General features: G+C 33.8%; 1 protein-coding gene across 15 annotated transcripts in view; it reads right to left on the bottom strand.

Moving 5' to 3' along the window:
• Positions 1–25,428, bottom strand: part of CNOT2 (CCR4-NOT transcription complex subunit 2) — a 109,463-nt gene that overhangs the window by 16,652 nt on the left and 67,383 nt on the right. For 7 of the 15 annotated variants that reach the window (XM_074007407.1, XM_015431197.3, XM_074007405.1 and 4 more), the window contains 6 exons: positions 19,495–19,561; positions 8,708–8,855; positions 7,814–7,996; positions 5,426–5,505; positions 2,719–2,844; positions 766–890 (listed from right to left, as the gene is read on the bottom strand). In XM_074007407.1, the coding sequence (XP_073863508.1) occupies positions 766–890; positions 2,719–2,844; positions 5,426–5,505; positions 7,814–7,996; positions 8,708–8,855; positions 19,495–19,561 (729 nt within the window). The remainder of the gene's footprint in view (positions 1–765; positions 891–2,718; positions 2,845–5,425; positions 5,506–7,813; positions 7,997–8,707; positions 8,856–19,494; positions 19,562–25,428) is intronic. The other 8 variants (XM_074007411.1, XM_074007413.1, XM_074007412.1 and 5 more) reach the window with 2 other exon arrangements.

Here is a 25,428-nt window from a genome sequence, read left to right as displayed (position 1 = left end):
GTATACAAATAAATCCTATATCATCCACATTTGAGTATTTAAAGAAAAAGAAATCAAGGGAAAATATTCTTATTTATCTCAGATCTTCAGTCACAGAAAAAAAAAATCTATCTCTTTCTCAGGTCTTTATGCTTTGGGATACACTTGAAGTTACACTCCTCAATGCTTTCATGTAAAAGAGAAACTAAATACAGTATATTACCTAAAATCACCAAAGCTACCTCCAAGATAAGTTAGAACATATAAGCTTTAAAACTTTGTACTTATTCTAATTCTTACCAATCTTCTTTATCAATTATTTTAATAATATATAAACTCCCATCACACACACAGAAAAGCTATTTTCAGTGAAATGTGGAAGAAATAAACATATTTGTTAAGTCAGAAAGAAGAAGCTGAGTTGGCTGAATCAACACAGGTATAAAAATGTGTATAAATTCTTCAAGGAGAAAACTTACTCAAGAAAAACACAGCTCCTTAGAAGGCTATATTATCAAACTTCATGGGATCCAGCTGACAGGGACTACAATAAAAGTCTAAATTAACTCTGAGAAGTTCAACAGAAATTTGCAAACCTATATGAAATAGGAAAAAAATAGGCTATCTTCTAAGTTATAAAGCTTTTCCACATTCTTCAGAAGTTAGATTATTACAGATATCAAGATAAAACAGTTTTGTAACAGTATTTAGTAAGTAACTGTTAATATAAGAGAAATCTGAAGGGAAAAACTACATCACTCACTCACATAGTTCTCAGTTACTTACAGATTTACTGTCATCATTACTTGATGTTGGATCTTTATAGCTGGAGCCTGGTAATGCTGGAAAATCTTCATTGTGTATTGAGAAGTCCTGGGATTGTTCATTTGCTGGTTTTGTTACCATTCCAACTATGTAATGAAAATAATCCGGAGAATTGCAATTGATACTTATGATATTTTGCTACAGATTATAAAGTTAACTTTCCTCATGATAATACACCAAAAGTTTTCTTTTTTTTAATGCTATGAAAGCGTACTTCAAAAAATTAGTATCCAGGGTAACAATGAAGAACTAAATTTTCATTTACTGATTAATAACTCAACATACAAAATAATACAAGGGAAATCAATAGTAATCCTGTACATCTACTGTCATGCGTAGGTGCTTAAAAATTTAATTTGATATTGGATTAATTATTAACAATTTTGGTTTAAAAGCTTGTTTTATTTAAATATTTGACTAGATATAAATACCAGTTAACTGTCAAATACAAATGAACAAAATAAAATTTAAAAGAATATGTCAGTATTCTACTTGAAAGCGACTTACAGAGTGAGCAAATTGCAATCAATTATAAAACAACTCCATATTATTTCAGATTTTCTTGGACTCCATGTTATAGATGTAAAACATGCAAGAACTGGGAAATAATCCTCCCACTATACTTGGCATTAGTCGGGCCCTTATTGGAGAACAATATCCAGTTTGGGGCTCCACAATTCAAGAACGATATGGAGAAACTAGAGATGGTCCAAGGAGAGCAACGGGAATGATTAAAGGGATGAAAAAATGGACCTATGAGGAAAGGTTAAAAACATTAGAGTCTGAACTGAGAATCAAGTAGCTAGGTACTCAACTTCCAGGGCAGATCATTTTTTCTTTTAATTTTGGGGAGACTAATTTGGAAACTTTAGAATATAAACAATACATTTTTCCCTTCTTCATATACTGTTATTTGTATTCATATCTGAATGGCACAGAAATCTTTCTTGGTTGAAAATGTGATCAAATATTAATTCTATCTTAAAATAATGGATGAACTGATTCTTTTAAATTCACCGTTTTGTTACTGGTCTCTATCAGGTTTTCCCAAAAGAAAAAAACTATGTGATAAAAACAGTATAGCCACATTGCTGTCACAGAATTTTCATGCCCAAATTGTTACACTGTTATTGCATATGTTTCCCCTCCTTTATTTCTGTTTATCCCTGATTAGCCAAATCTCTTATCTATTAGAGACAGTGAAAAAGGGTGATGAAGGATATTAATGGAGACCAAGAGTCTGCATAAGCTATACATGACCCATGAGCAATGGTTTTCAACAGGGGACAATTTTTTTTCCCCAGGTGACATCTGCCAATGTCTGAAAACATTTGTGTCTGTCACAATAGAGGCTGTGGGGGTTGGAAACAGAGAGTGCTACTGGCATCTTGTAGGCCAAGGCCAGGAATGTTGCTTAGCATTCTATATAAACACCACAGCCCCCCAGATCTCCTCTCTACAAAGAATTACCTGGCCCAAATGTCAACAGTGTGGAGGTTGAGAAACCTTGGCTCAGAAAAACATCTTCAATGTATAGTCAGTCATTATTAATCACCAGGAATATATTCTTTTGAAAAAATGTGTGATCAATTAAGGAGAGAAAAGGCAGACCACAAAAATAAATCACCTAAGGTAAACTAAGGCAGGGATAACAGAAGAAAATAACTTCTGAATACCAATGAGGACTTCCTCTTGGGTTTTTGTACAAAGTTTTCCCATTTAACTTTGCTACCATGGTATTCTGGGAAGAAAAATCACTTTTAATATATCAATTCTGAAAAAATTACACTAACCTGATTAGAAAATGCAAACATATACGTATACACAAACATATGTATATGTACATGTAAATGCATGTGTGTGTGCACATACAATGGAAACTTCCCACTGGTCATCATGAAAAAGCTTAATTACCATAAGGAGCTCTTCCAGCCAAGGGGTTTATTAATGGAGTTGGGTTACCACTTCCTTCCCTTCTGTTTCGGTCTGCTAATGCTGGGAAATCTGAAAGGTCCAATCCTGTCACATTTTCACTTCCGTCTAAATAATAAGAACGAACACTGGTTACTGATTCTACAAATATTTTTAAGAGACTATAAAAACCAACTATAATATAATTAGAAATGATTGTGCTTTCTTCCTAAATAATGCACAGCACTGTACAAGGTGTATGTAGCTGCTCAAAAGATACTTGCAGATTGATTTCATGTCAAAGAATTTCATGAACAATTTAGCAAAGCAATACGCAACCAGCATAATAAAAACCCCCAAATCCTAGAGATATAACAAAGAGAAGAAAAAGCATATATTTCCCCCGTGGAAGATGGTAACCTAAAATTATAGTGTGTGAGCTAACAAGAGGGAGACTGTTATGATATAACTGGTCTTTTCATTATGCTCAGATGGAGGTTGTATCTAGAATGCTTGAAGCTTCGGTTACACACAAATGGTGACAATGATAGTGCCTCCTGCAAATGGCCAGAAAGATAGCTGAGACACAGGCAGTGACGCAGAAGCCCTGAGGACTTCCACCTGTAATTGACTGCGTTCATATACAAATGTGTGTGCACACGGGTGCGGTACAAAAGGGTAGCAGTAGGGTTCCCATATATGGTAAATGGGTTGGAAATATAGAAATATGATACAAAGCCCAGAAGTTTATATTACCTATTACACAGTAGGCGCTCAATAAATATATATAGAATAAATTAAATGTATTTTTGTTCATTTTAAGTTAAAACAATCAGCTGGCTTCCTTTAAAAATTAAAATTTAACCCAACTTCTCTACTTTGTCTATTTTAATCATCTCAATTTCTTAACTTTTTAGTATTCTTATAACCTTGTGTTCTTAATTTTTGAAGAAAACTTTCTACCTTCCTTTTAGCCTGCGCTATAGCTTTTCTTTAATTTTTGTTTCACCATTTTCAGTTTATTTTGCCATTTCCCAATTAATTTTTAGTTTTCTCCAAATTTCACAATTGTAAGAATCTCAAACAGCAAATGTTATCTCAAGATTACTTCGTTGACAGAAAAACAACAGACACCATTAATTTATTAACATTCAAAGACAGGTGACAATTTCAAATTACAAGGGTAAACGATAAATCATTCATACCTGCTGTTTACAAAAACTGCAGTTTATAAATTTATTTCTGCAGTTTAAGAACTTCGAATTAAAAAATTATCATTAAGACAATAGAAATTAAGAATTTCTATCCTGCTTCAATTTATAATTTCTCAAATTCTTTGATTATAAGTTAATTATACATTTTGAATATATATTAACTTTTAATACATATCTTTAGGTCCTCCAAGATGGAATTTAAATTTGCCATATATTATTTGAGACTATGTTTTAACCTAAAAAAGTTAATCAACCCCCAATCTATATTTTTAGGAAAGAACTGGGCATTTTCCTAGCATAAAATACGCTTAGTTAAAACAGAATTTAAAAAATAATTCTCGTTTTACAGCACTGTATAAAACCATAATGCAGAATCTAAGATGGCACTGTCAGACATCTTTACTTGTTACTTTACGTCACATTTAGGAAAAAAAAACTACAACTAAATTACAGTTTGCAGATGCAGCCTGATTTCAAAGACATTAAAGTATGAAGAAATGTACATTTTAGAAACAATGGAATATACTATTTCATTCTACATCTTGAACACAAGCTACCACTTACAAATGCTAAAATTTGGAATCTTTTTTCAAAGCTTTTAATCTTGTGTGATTAATCTGTGCTGCTGAGCATACATTAACATTTAGAAATTAAAAGCTCATAGCTACAAATGACATTTCCTTATTAAATCTTCTCTCCCCTCTACAAGCGCTCCATTTCAGTGAGCATTCTTTTACCTTTCACTTCCTTTACACTTAATTCTCTCCCAATTATGCTGTTCATTTTTGCTCCTATGATCATAACATCCTTTATTTCCTTTCTCAGGAAAGGGTCAGTAGGGTGGAGAGGGTAAAACCTAAAGCAAAATAGCAACAAAGCTTCCTGTTCTCTTCTATCTGAAGCAGTTGATAAAAGAAATAAACCAAAAGACTGCAGGAATTTTTTACTGTCAAAATCAGAGTTGGTTTTCCATGTAACTAAATTTTATATATAAAACTGGATCAACAATTCATAAAGGTTAAATGCCAACATTAGTATTATTAAAACTATTAAGAAAAAATGTAAGTGTTCTATACAATTTTAAAGGTTCTCTTCAATTTGGATCTCCATAGCCAGAATGTCATACCACCCAACGTAGTCTAAGCTATAGTTCTCACAGTTGCAGGGCTGAGGACAGTAAAAGCTATGAAGCAAAATACTTTGAGGCATAAATACGAACTAAGTTAATGTGTAGGCGCTCTCTAGGTGTTAAGGAAATAATCCTGATGTTATAACACAAATTACTATGTTACCATGCCGAGTAAAAAATATATATATTTACATATCTCTCAACTATTCACTGTATTGAATTCTATTCCTATATCTCACTGAATTAAAATCTACCATCTAGCACAATAAAAAATCCTACAGTATTTAAAGACCAGTATGTTGAATTGTTTTATATTTCATAAATCTATCATATTTTTTGTAGGGTACTAGCTCCAGAATACGCTTACCTGTTCCATTAAAAATGTTACTTGATAAGGAGTTATTCATTCCAAATGCCTGATTCCTGTTCATTCCAAATCCAGACATACTGGGTACATAGAAAATAGTTTTAGATATACAGTAAGAACACTAACTTTCAGATGAAGAAAAACAGAAGTGTATATTTTTGGTCTCTTCATATAAAATAACAATATGTTTCAAAACCAACACTAGTATTATTTTTCTGAATCTATTCTTTATCTTTACTTGAAAACTTCTCTAAAGTCCTTCCATGAACAAATGAGAACCAGAACATTTTAGGCAGATTAGTTAAAAAACAAAATCTCAAGAATTTATTGAGGAACAGAGAACCTTGAGGAAAACAGATTCAGGGCACATTTTGTGTACTTGAAGAGTCAACTTACTGGATACCTGAATTACCTAACCTCAAAAATATGCAGGTTAGTGTTAAGATTATTCTTGCTAAATAGTTGTTTTTCTTCTTTATTGGTAAAAGCTTGCAATTATTACTTTTCATAATAGATCTTCTCTCATACAGTATCCATCTTTCCCAACTAGAATATAAATTCCTCATGGACAGAGTTTATGTCATACTCCTCCCATGTCAAACTCCTCCCTGCGTCCTCTGCCCTTTAGTGTTCAGGAAGACATAACAGACATTCAATAAATATATAGTTGACCTGAACTGAATGGTGCGTTTTAAAACTGAATTCAGTGCTCAAAAATACATCATTCTTATCTAAATATAGTTTTATCTTTCATATACTTAAAAGAAAACACAGTCTATGGTGTCCCCAATTTTAAATTAACGCACAACTGGTATTTCGTAAATAGTTACAAATGCCTCCCTCTCTTTTTTGTAAAAGACTAAGCATGTGAAGAAAAAAAAAAATAAGGCTGAACTTGGAGCAAGGCCAAATAATTAAGAGTGTCAATAGGAATTGTTAATGCAGATTCTATAGTGAAACCACATGTCTTTAACGTCATATATTCTTCTGATAAAAGGCACTTAGTGTATCAATGTTGTAAGTGGGGTTAATCTGTATGAAGATGACAGGGGTTTTTGGGTTTTGACTAAATTTATAAACTTATAACGAAACAATTTTTGGATAAAACATGCAGCTGACAAAACAACAAACACTCTAGAGAAGAGCCAGAAAGTCAATGGAAATTTTTGTTTAATAGCATATTAGAATTGCTGATGCTATTACAGGTACCATCAAACATGGAATAAGTGCTCAGAGATGAAAACAATTTATAATAAATACAATCTGCCAATAGTAGAAATAAGCAGGGTTTTAGAGATCCATGTTACATTGACAATTTAAGCAAAGTATATTTTAAAAACAGAATGTGAAAAAATACTGAAAGGTAAAATTTTAAATATACATTCAATGCCCAATACTATGAGAATGCACAAAGATAGGATAAAGTTACGACAAAGATATAAGGTTAGAAAGCTATCAAGGAGATGAGAATTTTGATAACCCTTCACAAATAACTTTTTTAAAATTTAAAAGAGCAGTAAAATTATAGATATCTAAATAAAAGCAAAACCCGGAGTCTATGGAATGAAGATTAAACAGTAAATGTGCTAAACCTATTTTAATTCAGATTTTACTAGACAGAAGAAAGTGAACCAAATAGGTATGATAATAACAACTAGATCAAGGTCATTTTGCCCCTACATTTCTCCATTTAAAAAATATACATATACATGTAGGCAATCAAGCTTAAATACCACTTTTGCAAGAAAGTGTTGTATTTCAGACATAATTCTCATACAATTACCCAAACAGCTTGAAAATCCTAACAAAACGAGTAACTCCTCTTATTTGCAAAGTATATGCAAGACTATGCAAAGAGAAGTGAAAAAGTACAAAACCCATCTTTTTGTTTTGAATCCCTAAACATGATACCGTTTTCAAATACTATAGATGTGATCTTAAAAAGTCTTTGGTTGGTAAGTCTCCAATGCACAAAACCAAATCTTACTTGAGAAGGTATTCAAAGTATAACTAAAGCAAGGTAGTAACAGTCACACATGTCTCCAGTTCTATTCATAAGCCTAGAACTCTTACCACACAGGTAATCAACTTATTTTATAAAGAGAGGACATATCAACTAAAATTTGCCTGGTGGTGAATCCAAGAACAATCCTTTTCTAACAACAACAACAACAACAAAAAGTTTTAATGTGCTTTCCAAAATCAACCTGATTTTCAAGAAAACGTATTGTTTTGTGATGGGTAACAGAATCTTTGGACATAAATGCATGATGAAACACACTTTTTATTAAAGAGAAGCCACACCTCAAGAACAAAGTGAAAATATGAAAAGGCAAATCTGAGTATACCCAGAAAGACAATTATACACAGTATCAATAAACATCTTACCTGTTCACAGTAAAAGGCTGTCGAGAAGGCTGCTGCTTTGGCATACATATTATGCTTGGCGAGCTTCTGTTGGGGCTACCTAACCCTGAACTGCTCATGCTATTTGTCCTGCTAGGAATTCCAATGCCCTGACCAACCTGGGAGTGGTTCATCATATTCCTAGGATTCATAGGCAAAATACCCCTGAAAAAGAAGTCCATTATACTAAATAAGCTCTCTACAATCACTCATTAAAATTCTCTATAAATAATCAATTGGTCCAACCCTAGAATCTCAAATATACTTTCAAATTGCAGTTCTAATTTTTATTAATTCTTTAGTCATTCTAGCTCTTTGAAAAGAAAAAGTAAATAAACAAGAAAGGGCAAATTATAGTGCAACTGACATGGTATCTAAGATGAGAGAACTACTGGTGTGACTGTGACATAAAATATAAACGTATTTCACACACATATTTAGAATAATTTCATTTCAAAGGCATATCGTTTTATCCTCTGCATACTAAATGTATAGTCTATGTCATCTGTTTTACTTTATGCTCATTAGAGCAATGGATGTGTGGTGAGGGAGCAATGATCACAATCATCTGGGGAGGAATTTTAAATTGCACATATTTCTTTGAGGAAGACAGATGCCTTTTGAAAAAGCTCCCCAGGAAGTGATTAACCCTTGATATCCACCCCACTGACAACCAGTATGAGAGCTGCAGTATAAAAACCACTTGTATTATACTTAACAATTTGCACTGAAATAAAAAGAGCATAGGTATTTTCTTCCTCAGTGAAAGGCACTGAACCAGAAAATCAAATAATTAATTACCTTATTAAAAAATTAAAAGTTTGCTTACTCTACCAAGATACATTTTGAAAAATATTCTGGTCCATTAATAAATACCTGCTTGGAGATGGAGGCGTATGAAGTGACATTGTTGGTACCCCTGTTGTTGGCGTGACGTGGCTCGGTAACTGAGTGCCTTGTGATAAGCTGCGATTTAACTGAGGGGTATTGTTGCTCATCCCCCTCATTGGAAGGCCTAGTGCACCTAATAAAAAAATTCAGAAGAAGGAAATTCATTGCCATCAGGAATGAAATTGTTATCCATCTTCTGGAGTTGGCAATTTAAGACACTTTTAATGACCTAACATAGTACGCAAATTTTAAATGGATATATTTGATTCATTCCAAATAAACTCTGATTTTAACAAAAAGTATGTTCTAGTCTGAAATTTAATATTATGAATGGATATTTCTTTCATATTCCTATTTTTCATATTTCAATTTCATTATAAAGTATATCAATGACTAACAAATAAGTTACAATATTATGAATAGATATTGCTCTAAAATTTTCTTAAAGGCCTATTTGCACATATGTACATGTGTACATACAAAGAGGCCATTATGAAATTTTGCAATCATGTGTTTTTATGTCTTTATTCACAACTAATGTATACAGAAAGACATTTAACCCCACTTTGCTGAAGTAGTTTTAATTTTATGTGATCCTTTAAAAATATATTTTAGAAAAAGCCAATTTACTATTTATACGTATTTCTCAACATTACTATTTTTACAACCCCAACATAAAATGCCAGCAACTGTTAAAAAAACTCAAACTGATATACCTATAAAAGACAAAATTTTAAAACATTTAAAAAGATGTCAAAATATAATGGCCCTATATTTATCTAGTACCCCTGGAGCCAGGTGTGGTGATGGACTATACATTCTAATAGGTTTATTTATTTTTTTAAAGACTACTAAGAGTTTTATCATTCCAATACAAAACAAAACAAAACAAAACACTTTGGATAAATTATTTTTTAAAAAATGTGTATTTCCTGAGTTTTCATTCAGCTTATAGGAATTATATATTTTTTAATAATCCAGGATAATTATCAGAGACAGCATATGTTTATTTTGTTTCCTTTTATGCTTCAAAGTCAAGAAGTACAGCTATCACTTACGCTGTCATATCTGTCTACGAATTCCTCCTCCTTTCCTCTATCTTCCTGACCTACACTTTTTAGTGCTTTCTATTTCTAGTCTGCTTCATCAACCAAACTTATTCTGAACTAGAGATTAAATAAAAGGGATAAGATAGAGTGAGAGCTAATCAGTAAATAGATGACTTCAGTGCTAGGGACTTAAGGTGATTTTATCTTTTGGCATAATAATGTTTCACCTTCTAACCTAGGGATAGGAGTGGTTAGTGAGTATCTCACTGATTGTTATCTTAAATTTGGCAGCCTGTATCTCAGCTTGTAGCCTAACTTTGCCTCTCAACTGAATGAATCCAATCAATCTAATTCAATATAGCTAATATATTCTACGTATATACTTTTCACTCAAGTTTCATGAAGACCCAAGCTTGGTTCTGCCTTTCTGTAAGACACTTTAAGGGAACTGGCTTAGATTACATGTACACTGTTATGTATGTCTACAATCACCGTAAGTTTTGTGACTATGAGAATGCCACTAGCTGTAGCCACTTTCTCTGAATCTGGGACAAAATAAGGAAGAATAAGAGATTAAAAATCAGCCTGCTTAAGATTTCTTCTGAAGAAATCTGTCTTTTCCCTCCCTAAAGCACACCATTTTTCTTTAAGGCTTTCTAGGTGTGCTCATAACCATCAACATGATACTTTTCACATCATTCATTCAACAAACATTTAATGAATGCCTACTATGTAACAAGCATTGTGCTAGCTGCTGGGGATACAGCAGTGAACACAACAGAAAAGGCCCCTACCCTCAGGGAGCTTACATCCTACTCCCTAAACATGCTGTCCTGAAGTCAGCTATAGCTGCAAATTTTCCTCAGGAATGTGTTTCTCACAGTTACTGACCACCAAAATATGTCAAACAATTTTAGAGCCGGAAGAGATCTTAAAGATCACCTAGTTCCCATTTCCCAGACAGATAAGGAAACTGAGCCTCATATAAGTTAACTGACTTCTCCATGGCAACACAAAGAACTAGGACTAGAATTTAGATCTCTTAGCTCCTTAATAGCAGCACTACAGGAGCCCAACAGAACTCTTGATTAGCACCCCTGTGAGTGCCTACTAATTGCAACACCTCTAATGTATTTTCCCGCTGCTTTCAACCTTTTTTCTAAATCTCCACGTCTTGCTCTCTTCCCTCCATTTTCTTTCTCTCTCATCTTCATAGCTATCAGTTTTCTTTCTTGTTTTACTTTTCCTTTACTTTTCACCCTCTCTACACATTCACCACCATAAACAAACATACATTTTTCAAAAATCTAGTGCCCCTTTGGCCCCCTTTTAATAATCGTTGAGCCCTACAGAAGGCTCACTGAGATTTGACTCCTTCAAGTCTCCACATATATATTATTCTATGCTGTATCATAAAAATTTATAATTTCAGGAATATTTTAGAGATTGGAAATTATCTGAACATCAGCAAAAAAAATCTGGAGAAGAAAACAAGAATGGTAAGGCTCTTTGGTCAATTAGGGATTGGCATCCTTGAATTGATTTTAGTGCTAAAACTGGACAGAGACCGTATGGAATAAAGTAACTTACTTTCAGTGTTTAATTTTAGCTTTCGAAAATTAATCTTCACAAAAACAGCTAACAATTTCAAAAAGTCTAAGTTTCATTTTGTTGAAGTAGTACAAAAAGATCAAAAAAGAGTACATCACTTCAAATTGGATCATCAACCCCTGAATACTCAATAATTGTTACTTTAAATTTATTTTAAAAACTGAATTTCTTTAAAACATAAAGAATTAATGGCACTGGATAGGTATATATAAAGATTTGGTTTTGGGAAACTAAATATACCAAGTCATTAACTTTGAGATGCTTGAGTCAAACTATCACAACTGAATAGGATCAAGGGGAAAAAAAAATCTAACCTCTCACTAGTATAATTAGAAACAATCACAGAAAATCATCTCTAAAATATTATGCCAAGAATAGGACATACAGCTGAAAAAAAGAAAAATAGGAAGAACTCAAGGAGTTTCTTGGCATAAAAAAACGAAAACAGGCAAAAATATAAATATGTATAAATGAGTTCTGTATGAGCAGGTGACTGGGGGGACAGTAAAATTAAAATTTATCGGGCACTTCTCAACAAAGCACTATACTACTTCATCTCACTTCCTTCTTATAATCATCTTATAAAGAGGGTTATCACCTTTTTACAAAGAATAAAAGAACAAATTTTTTTAAAAAGTTTAAAAGGTTATAATTCTGAGTCAAATTTTTCTTTCAATCTAACAACTGATAATTACAAATACAATATTAGGAGGACTATATGAACACATTCTAAATAGATTCCTGCCTCTTATCTGGCAGGGTGTTAGACAGTTAAAACAAATTCTTTATTGATCATTTTTCAGAAACTCTTAAAGAATATGATCTAAGAAATTATTCCATTAATTATTTTCACTGCACAAACTTTTTAACAGTTCATCCCTTCAACACTTATGGCAAAATATGTCATTCTTTATTCAATATTTTACTAGAAACAAAAAATACTAAGTTACATGAAAAAAATAAAATCATAGCAACCAAATCCTGAATATTCATACTTAAAGTCCTCTAAAATCTTTATGGGCGTAGGAGAGAGTGTCCTTAATTGATGCCTCAAAGTGTCCCCTTTTCCATTTGCAAAGCAGCCAGCTTCCTCTAGGAACTCACTGGCATGCCCATACTAAAAAGGGCAACACGGCCGGGCGCGGTGGCTCAAGCCTGTAATCCCAGCACTTTGGGAGGCCGAGACGGGCGGATCACGAGGTCAGGAGATCGAGACCATCCTGGCTGACACGGTGAAACCCCGTCTCTACTAAAAAAAATACAAAAACTTAGCCGGGCGAGGTGGCGGGCGCCTGTAGTCCCAGCTACTCGGGAGGCTGAGGCAGGAGAATGGCGTAAACCCGGGAGGCGGAGCTTGCAGTGAGCTGAGATCCAGCCAGTGCACTCCAGCCTGGGCGACAGAGCGAGACTCCGTCTCAAAAAAAAAAAAATAAATAAATAAAAATAAAAAAAATAAAAAGGGCAACAGTTCTAAATGGTGCTCTATCTCAATGGCTTCTTACCTTCAACCTGTCTTGCACTTAGCTGGTTAATGATCCCTGTAAAATGATTTCCTTATGCAATTTTCTTCATTAAATTGAAAGTATTTTAGAATAGAAAAGACTCCAGAGATTATCCAAGTAGGTTACAGATCAAGAACTCACTCTAGGCATTAAGTGACTTGCTCAAGATCACAAGTAATGAGGCATAAAGACAATGATCCAATTTCTTGACTCCTATTTCAATGTCCTTTTTGCAACCAATATCATTTTCCATTTTTTAATGGTAGTTAATAATGTTTGCATCATCCAGGGAGCTTTTATGTCTGGGTCTCCTCTCCAGCCATTGTGATTCTGGGCAATCATGTCAGTGAAATTTTAAAAATTCCCTAGGTGTTTCTATGGGTGCAGTCAGGGTTGAGAACCACTGTTCTATAGTATTAAAATTCTGTCAAGACCCAAAGATGTTTTCTAACCTTAACGGACATTTCACTGTTTACATACTACATATCTGATTTATAATCTTCTTTCTTCTTTCTCTATTCCTTTCCTCAAATCTGTCCTTAACTACTCATATCTAACTCCTCACCAAGAATACTTTCCCTTCTCTTGTTCTAGAGACACAAAAGACTACTTAAAAATAAATAAGTGCTATGACCAAGGTGTTTACATGCAGTAGACACGAAGTGTTTGAGTGCTTGTAAGAACTAACTCAGACTTGGGAATAGAGTCTGGGAGCAGAAAAATTTTCCTGGAGGGGATAGAAGATAGTATATGAATTAAACAACATATGAGACTTAGCCAGGTGTCTGGTGGTGGCAGTGGTGGGGAGTCAGGTGGGTATAAATGTTACAATAGTTCTGTCTGAGAGAATGACAAGATATATGAAAATAAGGACAAGTTATACACCTGAAGGAGGAACACGCTTTGCCTTCTATGTGCTAAGAATGCATGAGACAAGAAACATGGATGGAGCTAAGTGGCTTCAACAGCTATGAGAAGTGGCTGCTGTGCTCAAATCAGCTGAGAGTCTCAACATCTGGCTGGATCTTTAGAGGAGTGCCACAGAATCTTTACCTGTGGAACAGCTGTGTGGATCTCCCAAGTACACTCTACATTCCTCAACCTACATTTCTGCTCTAGATTAGTGGCACTCATTCACAAAGGTTTGCAGGTCTGAAAGCTTAGAAATCAATCTTGATCCCTTTATTTCACTCCTACATCATCCAGTCCCATTAGCTCTATCTACAAAATGTCCCAAATCTGATCACTTCTCAACACCTCCACTAGTCCAAGTCATCCTATTTTTTTTTTCCCTGGACTACTGCAGGAGTAGTAACATTCCCTCTCTCTCTCGCTCCATAAAAACAGGACATTTGTTATTTGCCATATTCTTACTTATATCTTGAAATAATACCTCATTGATTGTAGGTACCCAATAAATACATAATTATTAGAATGAATACATTCTATCACAATGTCTTAATTCAATAGATTCTTGGCATCTGTGGATTTAACACCGGTAGCTTCGACTACATACAAATGGCTTTCTAGGGTCATGGCATTCAGGTTTCAAAGAAACTGATGTTTTCAGCTCATGTTCACATAGTTACTCTTACAAAGTAATATAATCCTGGCTCTACTACTTACTATCCGTGTAACCCTGAGCAAATTCCTTAACCTCTTATGGAGCCGTTGTGAAGGTTAAATGAGTTAATTCACATAAATACTTAAAACTGCATCTGATACACAGTAAATAATACTCAATAAATATTAGCTCTCTCTGTGTATGAGACATACCTATGGAAAGAAAGCCAACAGGTGGTACCAAAAGTGAAGATAAAATAAGATAGTCTAATGAAGTGATAGTTTTCGCCAAAAAAACAAAAACAGATGTTTTATGGTGGAAAATGTTATTCTATAGTTGTGTTCTTAAACTTGGAAAGTAGCAATGATCTTGAAATAAATCTCTCAGAAATGTGAAGACTGTACTTCTTGCTGAAATCAGTATTAATAGCCTAACAGGTTTCTCCTGTCTTGATATAGTAGGCCATTCCTAAATCTATCCCATGCTGTGGATGTTATTCCCACTGCTAAAATAAGTTTACTCACAGTGTGTTCAATGCTAATCTCAAATATAATCTCATCAGTAAATTCTTTTCCTAATCATTTTCCAAGATACGTGATTACTCCTGCCTTTGAAATATCCAAATAGTCTACAGCTGTACCATCCTGAATGCGCCCTATCTCATCTGAAATATCCAAATAACCCTGAACTTCTTACTCTACTACATAGTAAAATCATTTGTGTACTTATCCTACTAGGTTATATGAGACTGCCTCTTGTTGATCATGCATTCAACATTTACTGAGTGCTTGTCATATGCAAAGTACTGAGGATACAAAGGCAATGAAGACATGCAACAAATAATGCAGCAACACCACAGCAGTAGGTACACTATGCAGAGATGGCATAAATGAGATGATCTCTTCTACCACACATCTGCAGTATCTAGCATGGCAGAACATGTATGGTAGGGACCCAATAAGTATTTGTCAACTTTAGTTCCTACCACCTTTTTGAAGCTTTTCCATACCACTATAGATAACTTTTTCTTTTTTTTTGGTTCTCCTCAAGGAGAATGGTATAGACAGACTTTGCTCCCTAAAAGTCTGTCTACACCATTCTGCACATGGTATCTTTAATCTATGTGTTAGCATGATAGGCGGTTATTTAATATTTTACATATAAATATGTCCTATCTTCCCCAACTATAAAACACGTGTTCGAGACAGCAAGAAATCCCAGAGCACTCCATACTTATTACTAAGCATTTAGTATCTGTTCAATGGTCCTACAATTTCCTAAAGCAACCAAAATATGTCATGCACCTATTTAAATAGCTGATAGCATCACTTCTGAACCACCCCACCTGTGCTCTGGGTTCTCTATGAAGCAAACAGCTTTCACATAGGTGTTCTTAAAGCAGGAGGCTAAAGAAATGTCTGCTGGAAGCATGAGACTATGTCATTGTTCTCAAGCTAGGAGTCCGGAACTTAGAAAGACAGATTTAGTTCCTCTTCCAACTAAACACCTGGGTCCTCTGAGAATTCAGATACAAATTTGTATAATGAATTCACCCAGATATTTTGCTAAGCTATGTGCCTATAAGATAATATGCACATAGAAAGCACTCAGTAAATGACAGTTTCCTTTTTCTCCAATCTTACAAGGCCCTAGATCCTGTTGGTAACTAAGAAAAGGTAAATGCAACTATCAACCACTTAATTCCAATGCTTTGACTATCCAGAAGAAATTAATTCCTGGTTCCCTGTTGATTCTAATCTAGGAGACAGCTTAAGCGAGCTCATGGGTCTTGAAGCCTGTAAGGTGTACAGGAAGTCCTCACTTAATGCCATTCATCGCTCTTGCAAACTGTGATTTTAGGCAAAAAAACATACAGCAGGTCCTTGAATAATGTTGTTTCATTCAACATCATTCCATTGTAATGATGATGAGAACAAAAAATTGGTTTTGTTATATGTAGTTTTGCTTCAAGTCGCAGTTTCAAAAAACTTTTAAATGTTAAGTGAGGACTTAATTCACCTAAAAGCTTATCACACACTCAAATATAACAAATAGGAAACATTATGCAACTTGAATACAAGAGTATGCCCACTGGTTTCTATAGTTATCATTCCATGCACAGTATTCACAAGAATTCTTGGATGAAAAGTCTCTTACATATTTGGATACCATCATACTATACTAGAACCGAAGACCATACGAGTCTAGTATAGCCAGCATTCTCTGGCTACCTCATGGCCCTGCATAATCACTTCCACCCAAATCTAGCCAAATCCAGGTTTAAGCACTTCTGTATCTATTCCAAGATGAACTCCCTTTCTTGTTTAATCTCAGTGACTCTTACTTCTAGAGAGGGCACTCTTCCTTCTGTATCTCTTCCACTGCTAACCTTTCTAACCATCAAGAACACACAATAGATAGTAGATCTCACATTTTAATGGCACGAATTACAATTAAAGTTTGCCAACTGAATAGAATTAATAGTGGTACTCAATGCACTTGGGAAACAAAAGAACTTTTAGTTACACCAATGTCAATGTGCAATTACTATAAGTGGCCATAAGAATAACATCTCTAGGCCGGGCGCGGTGGCTCAAGCCTGTAATCCCAGCACTTTGGGAGGACCAGAAGGGCGGATCACGAGGTCAGGAGATTGAGACCATCCTAGCTAACATGGTGAAACCCCGTCTCTACTAAAAAATACAAAAAAACTAGCCGGGTGAGGTGGCGGACGCCTGTAGTCCCAGCTACTCGGGAGGCTGAGGCAGGAGAATGGCATAAACCCGGGAGGCAGAGCTTGCAGTGAGCTGAGATCCGGCCACTGCATTCCAGCCCGGGCAACAGAGTGAGACTCCATCTCAAAAAAAAAAAAAAAAAAAAAAAGAATAATATCTCTAATCTACACTCACCTACTAATTCCTTCTCTCTCCATCTTTCACTCAAGTCAGTCCCTTAAGTTTTGTCATTCTGACTTAAATTATTAAAACCTTAACCCTCAAGCCCCACATGGTAGCTTGTGTTCTGCTGTCTGACAAGGTGTTTGTTCAGATTACCTACCAGCTGAATGACCTATTTGGCCTTCCTGGGTCTGTCCTAACAGACAGAAATTGGCAACCTAGACTCTTTCTTTCTCCACTAGTTATAGCTTCTAGCTTGACATCTTGGAAAGTTGATCTAAGGTTCAATTTTTCTGTACTCTATCTAACATTTAAAATGCCATTTTAAAAGAGTAAGCCATACATTCAAAATGTTGCTTCACCAATGTGACAGGATTGAACTCCAATGGAAAATGTTTGCCATACATGGCTTCTTTCTAAACTAATAAGTACCTTAAAATTCTTTTTCTAATGAAAATAAATTTGCTCATGTATTAATCTTTGTATGTCCTTAAAAACAAAAACACAAATATCTATCATACCAATGGCATAACTGCATTTCACACCTAACCCATTCCATATCTTAGCCTAGTTACAATTTCACATTTGTAGGTTAAAAAAATTAGACTAGAATTTTTAAAAATCCAGATAGCTAATTATAACTATAGTAATTGCCATTATCCTTTACAAAATAACCTTAGTTTCTCAAATACAATTTTTCTCCAATCCATATCTACTTTCTGCTGTGATAAATGGTGGTCTTCCAAAAGATAAAGTAAGTTCCTTGCAGTTGCTCTAAAGAAATAAAAGGTAGCAAAAGGTAGCTTTAAAATAGCTAGATATTTCTATAGTAAGGGTTACCAGAAAGGTGAAAATCATACTAAAACACAGGGTAAGCAGAATAAATTACTAGCTAATAATAGTCCTTCAACAACTAGGATAAATATTTGTAGATAAACAACAATATTTTTTATGTAATAAGCTATGAAAATGTTTCTTGGTTTGACTGGAGAAAAACTGTTAATACAGAATAACTTTTATCTACTAATTCTGCATTAACAAAATTGTCTTCCATAGCAAAAAAAGAGAAAAGCCACAAAAGATAGACAGAAAAAGTAAATGGAAACCATGCTTGTATACAAAATAAGTTTCATCCTCCCACTTTGAATCAATTTGAAAGGTAAAGTGGTATGACAAACTATTCTGATACCTATCAAAACTTTGCTTTTCATTATACTGGGAGAGTTCCAAATCAAATTATTGATTTTTATTTGAAACTGGTTAAGATAGTCAGTCATCGGATGTCTTCATCAGTTATTCAATTATCCTATAATGTCTGATGGGAATTTATAACACTTTTAATTCCCTTCTATTAACAGAGATTACATTAACAGAAATGGGAGATCAACAGATCTGACATTAACAGAGATAAAATCATACTAATATTTAACAATTTGGGAAGTTAATTTGAGAAAACAGAAAGATATTTTATTGTTTAGTTTTATGAAAATTTTATGTGATAATAGCTAACATTTATTGAGCACTTACTATGCACTAGGTTCTGTGCTAAGCGCTTTAAAAGTATTACAGCGCTTTAAAAGAAATAGAAGCCTGCAAAATGGAACAAGCATTAAACTGTTTGAGTCAAAAATCTAGATTCTATATCCAGATTGAGCTAAAGCAAAAGAAGAAATATTTCAGAAATATTTGTGAAACAAAGAACATTTTACAAACCGCTAAGTAATGAGCTTACTTAAACAGGCGCGCACGCGCGCGCGCGCGCACACACACACACACACACACACACACAGAGTAGCCAATCAAATAAACTAAAAAAAGCTTTTAACTTTCTGTAATTGAAAACAGAGAATGTCTATTTTTAGTTTGTTTAGCAAATTCTTCAAAAATACTGCAAAAAAATTACAGATATAAAAGATGTTGAAATAAATTTCATTCTATGCTATATCCAAAGTAATAGCAACCTTAGGATCAATAAGATCTGAAATAATGAGATTTTGCTATGTAAGTAAAATAAAACTCTGAAAATTAAACATTTTTCCTTTTAAATCATACAATAAACCCACAAAGGAAGTACTGGTTGTTCTTTATTTGGTAGTTACTTATTTTTCTCTTTGAATAAAGTATCCCAGAATAAACACAAAATTCTTACTTTGTTGCCCGTATAAACTTGCCCCAAACTGAGACAGCTGACCTGATGTAGATGGTGATGCCAGCATCTAGAAACAAATTAATTATATTAGAGCATAAAGAAAACAGAGCATTGCAATTATACTCTACAAATCTGTGAATCATACCATAAATGTGAAAATCTAACACTTTTTCTCATTCTTCAGAAAAACATAAAACAAACGTTCTATAATAGATTCCATGCTTCTTAAGAGAATATCACAATTGGATAAAACCAAACTGTGCAAATGAAATTAATATTTAATACTGTAAGTTTTCTAAAAGTCACACTAACTTCAGCTATAGCAACACTACTATTTCACTTAGCAAGTTAAAAAACATTATATAGATATGGTATATAATTTATATATTTGTGATATGAACTTCATGGCGCTTGTACAATGCCTTTGAATTTACTTCATCAATTTTTTTTCCTTGTAGATGTAAATTATTTGAAGATATATTATGTTCACAGAACATACATTCATTTTATATTCCTCATAGAAATGAAGGTAGCAGTGCTATATACTCAAAGTAAATACTGAAGCTGAGTAAATGAAAATATGTGTGTGTGCATATTTGTGTATTTCCTGTCTTATATTAGACAACCATCAAAACATCCTAATTAAATAAGACATGAGCCATGTCATCAAGGGGCTTACAATCTAGTGGGGAAAGAGAATGAATTATACAACTCATTATATTTTAAGGCACAGTGTGGTAAATGCTCTAAAGGAAACATGAAACATCACTGGAGCTACACAAAGGTATCAGGAATATACAGAGTGGTAACATTTAGGTACATACAATGAAGGGGTCTTCCCTCAAGAATATGCAGTGTAACAAGTGTAATAAAGGTTAGTAATGTAACCAGAAACCTCCGGTACCCCCAAAACTATTGAAATTCAAAAAAATTGAACAAAAATTTAAAAATTGAACACAAAAACCCAGTATCCAGTTGTTAAAAAAAAAAATAATAAAGGTTTGTAATATTATTAGAGAACATAAACAGTGGTGACAGGATAACTATGAAAGGAGATAAAGTTCACCTCTATTCGGAGATAAAGCTCACCAATGTTAGGGCATAGAATGCAAAATAAATGCCATACAAGAATGGCTACCAACTATAGCAATAAAAAGAAAAATAATATTAAGCAAGAAAGTGGCAATCAAAATGGGCTTTGGGAAGATAACTCTAATAGCAGAAATGGGTTATGTTGAGATGCTAAATGACAACAGCAGAAGTGGAACTAAAAATAAGAGGCATTCTGGTGGTAGAAGTAAGAGTTATTTTATGTCCTGTTGACTAGCTGGGGTATAATCGGAAAAGGAGGAGAATGGAGACTCATAAAAGAGAGAACTATCAGAGGCTGATGTGTGGTTTCCAGGGATGGGAAATCATGCTGACACTGACACAGTTAGAAAAACCAAGAAGTGAAACAAGTATTTTTGTTTGTTTTTTCTATTTTCTCACCCTGTCTTGTGGTGCTGCAAGGTGAAACATTTAAATGGTAGAGGTTTTACAATATACATTTCATACTTTTTTCATGTCAAAATTCTAAGTTGTTTTAATTATACTAAAGTTTGCAAAATTTTTTATACAACTATAGTTTTAGACCAATGATAAACATCAGACACTCCCGAGGTAGGGCTGAGTTATACACCACTCTAAAAAAAGAAAAAGCAGTAATATTATTAAGACAGTAGTGATTATTCTAAAAAACAAAACAAAACAAAACAAACAAACAAAAAAGCATCAAACTTTACAAATATTCCCTCCCAAATCCAGAGGATGTGTAACCTAGACAATTAAACTAACATTCTTTATCTATACAACTAAACTGTATATTCTTTCCCAAGTATAACCCAACAGATCAAAAGATGCCTAATAAGTTCTTTTCTAAGGTATTATAGATTACTGTTACTGCATTAACTGAAAATATTTTGTTAAGTATATTAAAAGTTCATTTCTAAATTGCAAGAACAAGAACATATAATAAAGCTTTAGTTGATCACACAAGGGAAAAGGTTTATGGCACATGTATATCCATGTAACAAACCTGCACATTCTGCGCACGTATCCTAGAACTTAAAGTAAAATTTAAAAAAAAAAAAAAGAAAGGAAGTTTTATCCTTTTTAGTAAGTTTTATTTTATGATTATGTAGCGGCCTTCTTTATTCCAAATAATGCTTGATATCTTAAAATCTGGTTTTCCTAACAGTAATACAAATCAACCATCAAAAAAGGGAGGTAAAAGATTTATATAAAATTCGTAAGAATCATGATTTTCTATCATTATAAGCTATAAATAAAAAAGTATAGTTGTTTCTAAAGGCTGCAAATATAAGGTGTTGGCCAACATAAATGCATGACTTAAAACAATCCATAATGTGAATATTGTCAAAACACTTAAAACATTTTTCATCAGATATTTATGTTTATTGAATAGCTAACTCCAGACAACACACATTTTAGTCTACTTTCTCACACTGATTATACATCCATGAGTTACAAGTATGCCTGAGTATCTGCCCTCTCAAAATGGGAGGAGGGAGTAAGTAGGGAGGGGAAGCAGAGCATGAAGGTAAAGAGGCAGTGGGTCCCCAGGCCAACTACTTGACATCGAGAGCAGTAGGGTGATTCACTTACCACAGTGTGTAATATTAAATATAATTTTCTCTATGTGCCACTACATGAAAGCGGTTAGTAAACACAGCTTTACAGGAATAATAAAAGTAGTTTAACGTTAAATTTAAGAGTTTATAACCTTCAACACATTCATGTAAAATAAGCATCGATCAGCTATACAGACATATGTTAAAATTACTGCCTCAAAATGTTTCAAAAATGCAAATATCTAATTTCTTATAAAGTCTATCCCTAAGAATCTGTACTTTTAAATTCTGAAGGCAATATTTCATGAAATAAATTGGTGCTAAAAATGGATTTAACACACAGTGAAGAAATGTGAATGTCACAGAAATGCTTTTTATGAGAGTATAGAAAACGCACAAGAAATATACTGACAGAACAGTAAGTACTATTAACAGAAAACAAAATTTATATATTTTTTAAATTCTGAAAGTTAATAATATAAAGGTAAATTTCTTAGAAAAGTATAAAACTTTAGATCAAGAAACACATTACAGTAGGGGATGCAGCACAAATAGAAAGAGCCTAGTTTTGGAGTCAGAAATAATCTGCGTTTGAATCTTGGTTCTGCCACTTACCTATGGAACAGCCAATACTCGGTTTCTCCTATAAAATGAAAATGACTACCTACCTCACAGAGCTGAAGTGAAGGTTAAATGAAATAAAATATGACATATAGTATGTGCTCAATAAATGGTAGCAGCAGCTGCTAATAATCTAATCTTCCCCTCAGTTGCAGAACTATCATTAACAGGAGTGAGGGCGGGTATTCAGACTCTGAGAAATTTATTAAATAATATCCTTAATTTATATAACTTTTTGCCCAGGGTGCTAAAGAAAAGTTTATCTTTACAAATTCCAGGTAAAATAAGGCGTAGAACTTGTGTTCTCAAGAGTGGCAAAAGGTAGAAAAAGATTAATAGAAAGGTGAAAACAACAAGTTAAAGCACACTCTAAAATCATCAAAATAATCAGGTCTTCCAAATCTCTCAGAAATCTATAATACACACAGCAGTCAAACAACAATAAAAAGCAGGAAGCAACTAGAAGAAATAGTAATGTGATTCTGGTTATTTCCCTAACCCATCACAGAGCTTCTTTATCCTTTAATACACAGAATGTCAAAGAAATCCACAAATTGTTGCAAGGAAATACAAAAAAATTTTGTTACATAAAAATTCCCTGACCATGACAGCAATTAAAAAATAATATTTGTTTTAAAATATTATTTTTAAAAGACTGTATAATATACTCAAAATTATGGTGATAACATAATTCCTAGCACTATGTTATTATTCCAGGACAAAAACCACAAATGAATTATGACTTTAACTGTATCATATCCACAAAGAGAAAAAGAGACAAAGAAAAAGGAAGAAAGCATATGCATGCACACACATAGAGTTCCAGATCTAGAGAGAAGCTAAAGAACCTTTAAAATTGGAAAACGAATGACTTAAAACATGAAACTAATGAAATGTAGCAAACAGGCACAAAAAAAGGAAAGACTATGAGAAGGTAATACATTAAAAAGAACAAGGCCAGGCGCGGTGGCTCATGCCTGTAATCCCAGCCCTTTGGGAGGCTGAGGCGGGCAGATCCCCTGAGGTCAGGAGTTCGTGACCAGCCTGACCAACAAGGAGAAACCCTGTTTCTACTAAAAATACAAAAATTAGCTGGGCGTGTTGGTACACGCCTGTAATCCCAGCTACTTGGGAGGCTGAAGCAGGAGAATCGCTTGAACCCAGGAGGCGGAGGTAGCAGTGAGCCAAGATCCTGCCATTGCACTCCAGCCTAGGCAACAAGAGCGAAACTCTGACTCAAAAAATCCCCAAAAACAAACAAACAAAAAAGAACAAAAGGGAAAAGGGGCAAGGGAGGAGGCAGGCAGTAAAACAAAACAGTCATTAAGTCACAGAACAGGGTAGCTTACAAATCAGATAACTGACGATATGCATCTACTAGGTATTTCAAACAATTTTCATTAAACTATTCTTAAGCTTACATAAGGAACATTTGAAAAATAGTGTAATACTCAATGTAGTTAATTCCTTAGTGTTAAACACTTGAGATTCAAATTTTTTATTTAAAAAAAAAGTATGGCATTATATTATATTGTCTGAATGTCAGGTTAGAGCTGAAGTACAAATTTACAGAAAGACATATGACTGACTCAAGGAATGTTTACATTTTAAAGGTTTTTAATATTAACTGCTAACCTATTTTCTACAGTCTGTCTTAATTACAGCAGTCACTTCAGTGCCCCCCTCATAAATACTATTCTCCCACTTAAAAAAAAACATCCTCCATAAGCTATGTACTATAGTTCCTATTTTACAGATGAGAAAACTGAGACACGCAGAGACAGATGTCCTAAGACACATAGCTAGCAAATCAGGTAGCTGACATAAAAATTCATACAGTAGGATTTCCAGGGCCTACATTCTCAATCACCAAAAACTAATAAAAGAGTTTTACATGGCAATTTGTTATAAAATAAATGCACAAAGTATTCCATAGGTCAGTAAAAACCAATCTGAAAAATGCAATGAAAATGGCAACTGTAAAACCCTATTAAAAGGCATAAAGAACAAGATTAAAGGGAGAAATATCCTTCTGAAAAACCATCTACATTGGTATTAATGTGCAATAACCAAAAATCATTTTTTTAAAAAAAGGATGTGGAAGATTCTTACCCAAGACGTTAAAATGGTCTACAAAGCTATGGCAATTCAATGACGTAGTTCTGACACAGAATCAGTATGGTAAACAGAACAAGATCTTAGAAACAGGCCTAAGAATGTATGAGACACTAGCACATATAATAAAGGGATATTTTAATTAGCCATAAATGAATGATCTAACCCAGGAATGGGCAAATTATTGTCTGCAGGACAAATCCAGCACACTGCCTGTTTTTGTAAGATACGTGAACTAAGAAAAGTTTTTACATTACAGATGGTTATATAAAGACCTATTATACAAAATAGGTTATGATTTTATGTATATCCTTGATTTTGCTTCTTGGTCCACAAAGCCTAAAATAGTTACTATTCGGTTCTTTAAGGGAAAGTTTTCTGATCCATGATTTAAAGCATAAATGCTGTCGGGGCAATTGGATAAGCTTGTAGAAAAAAAAGTATTTGGAACCCTGCAATTCACAGGTTAAACCAAAACACATTTCTAATGGACATAAATTATATGTGAAGAACAAAGTATGATAAGAAAGTAATTGGGAAATGTCTTCCTAAGTATGATCTCAAA

This window comes from Macaca fascicularis, chromosome 11, assembly GCF_037993035.2.
Source record: "Macaca fascicularis isolate 582-1 chromosome 11, T2T-MFA8v1.1".
Taxonomy (NCBI): domain Eukaryota; kingdom Metazoa; phylum Chordata; class Mammalia; order Primates; family Cercopithecidae; genus Macaca; species Macaca fascicularis.
This window is presented reverse-complemented; position numbering and strand designations above follow the sequence as displayed.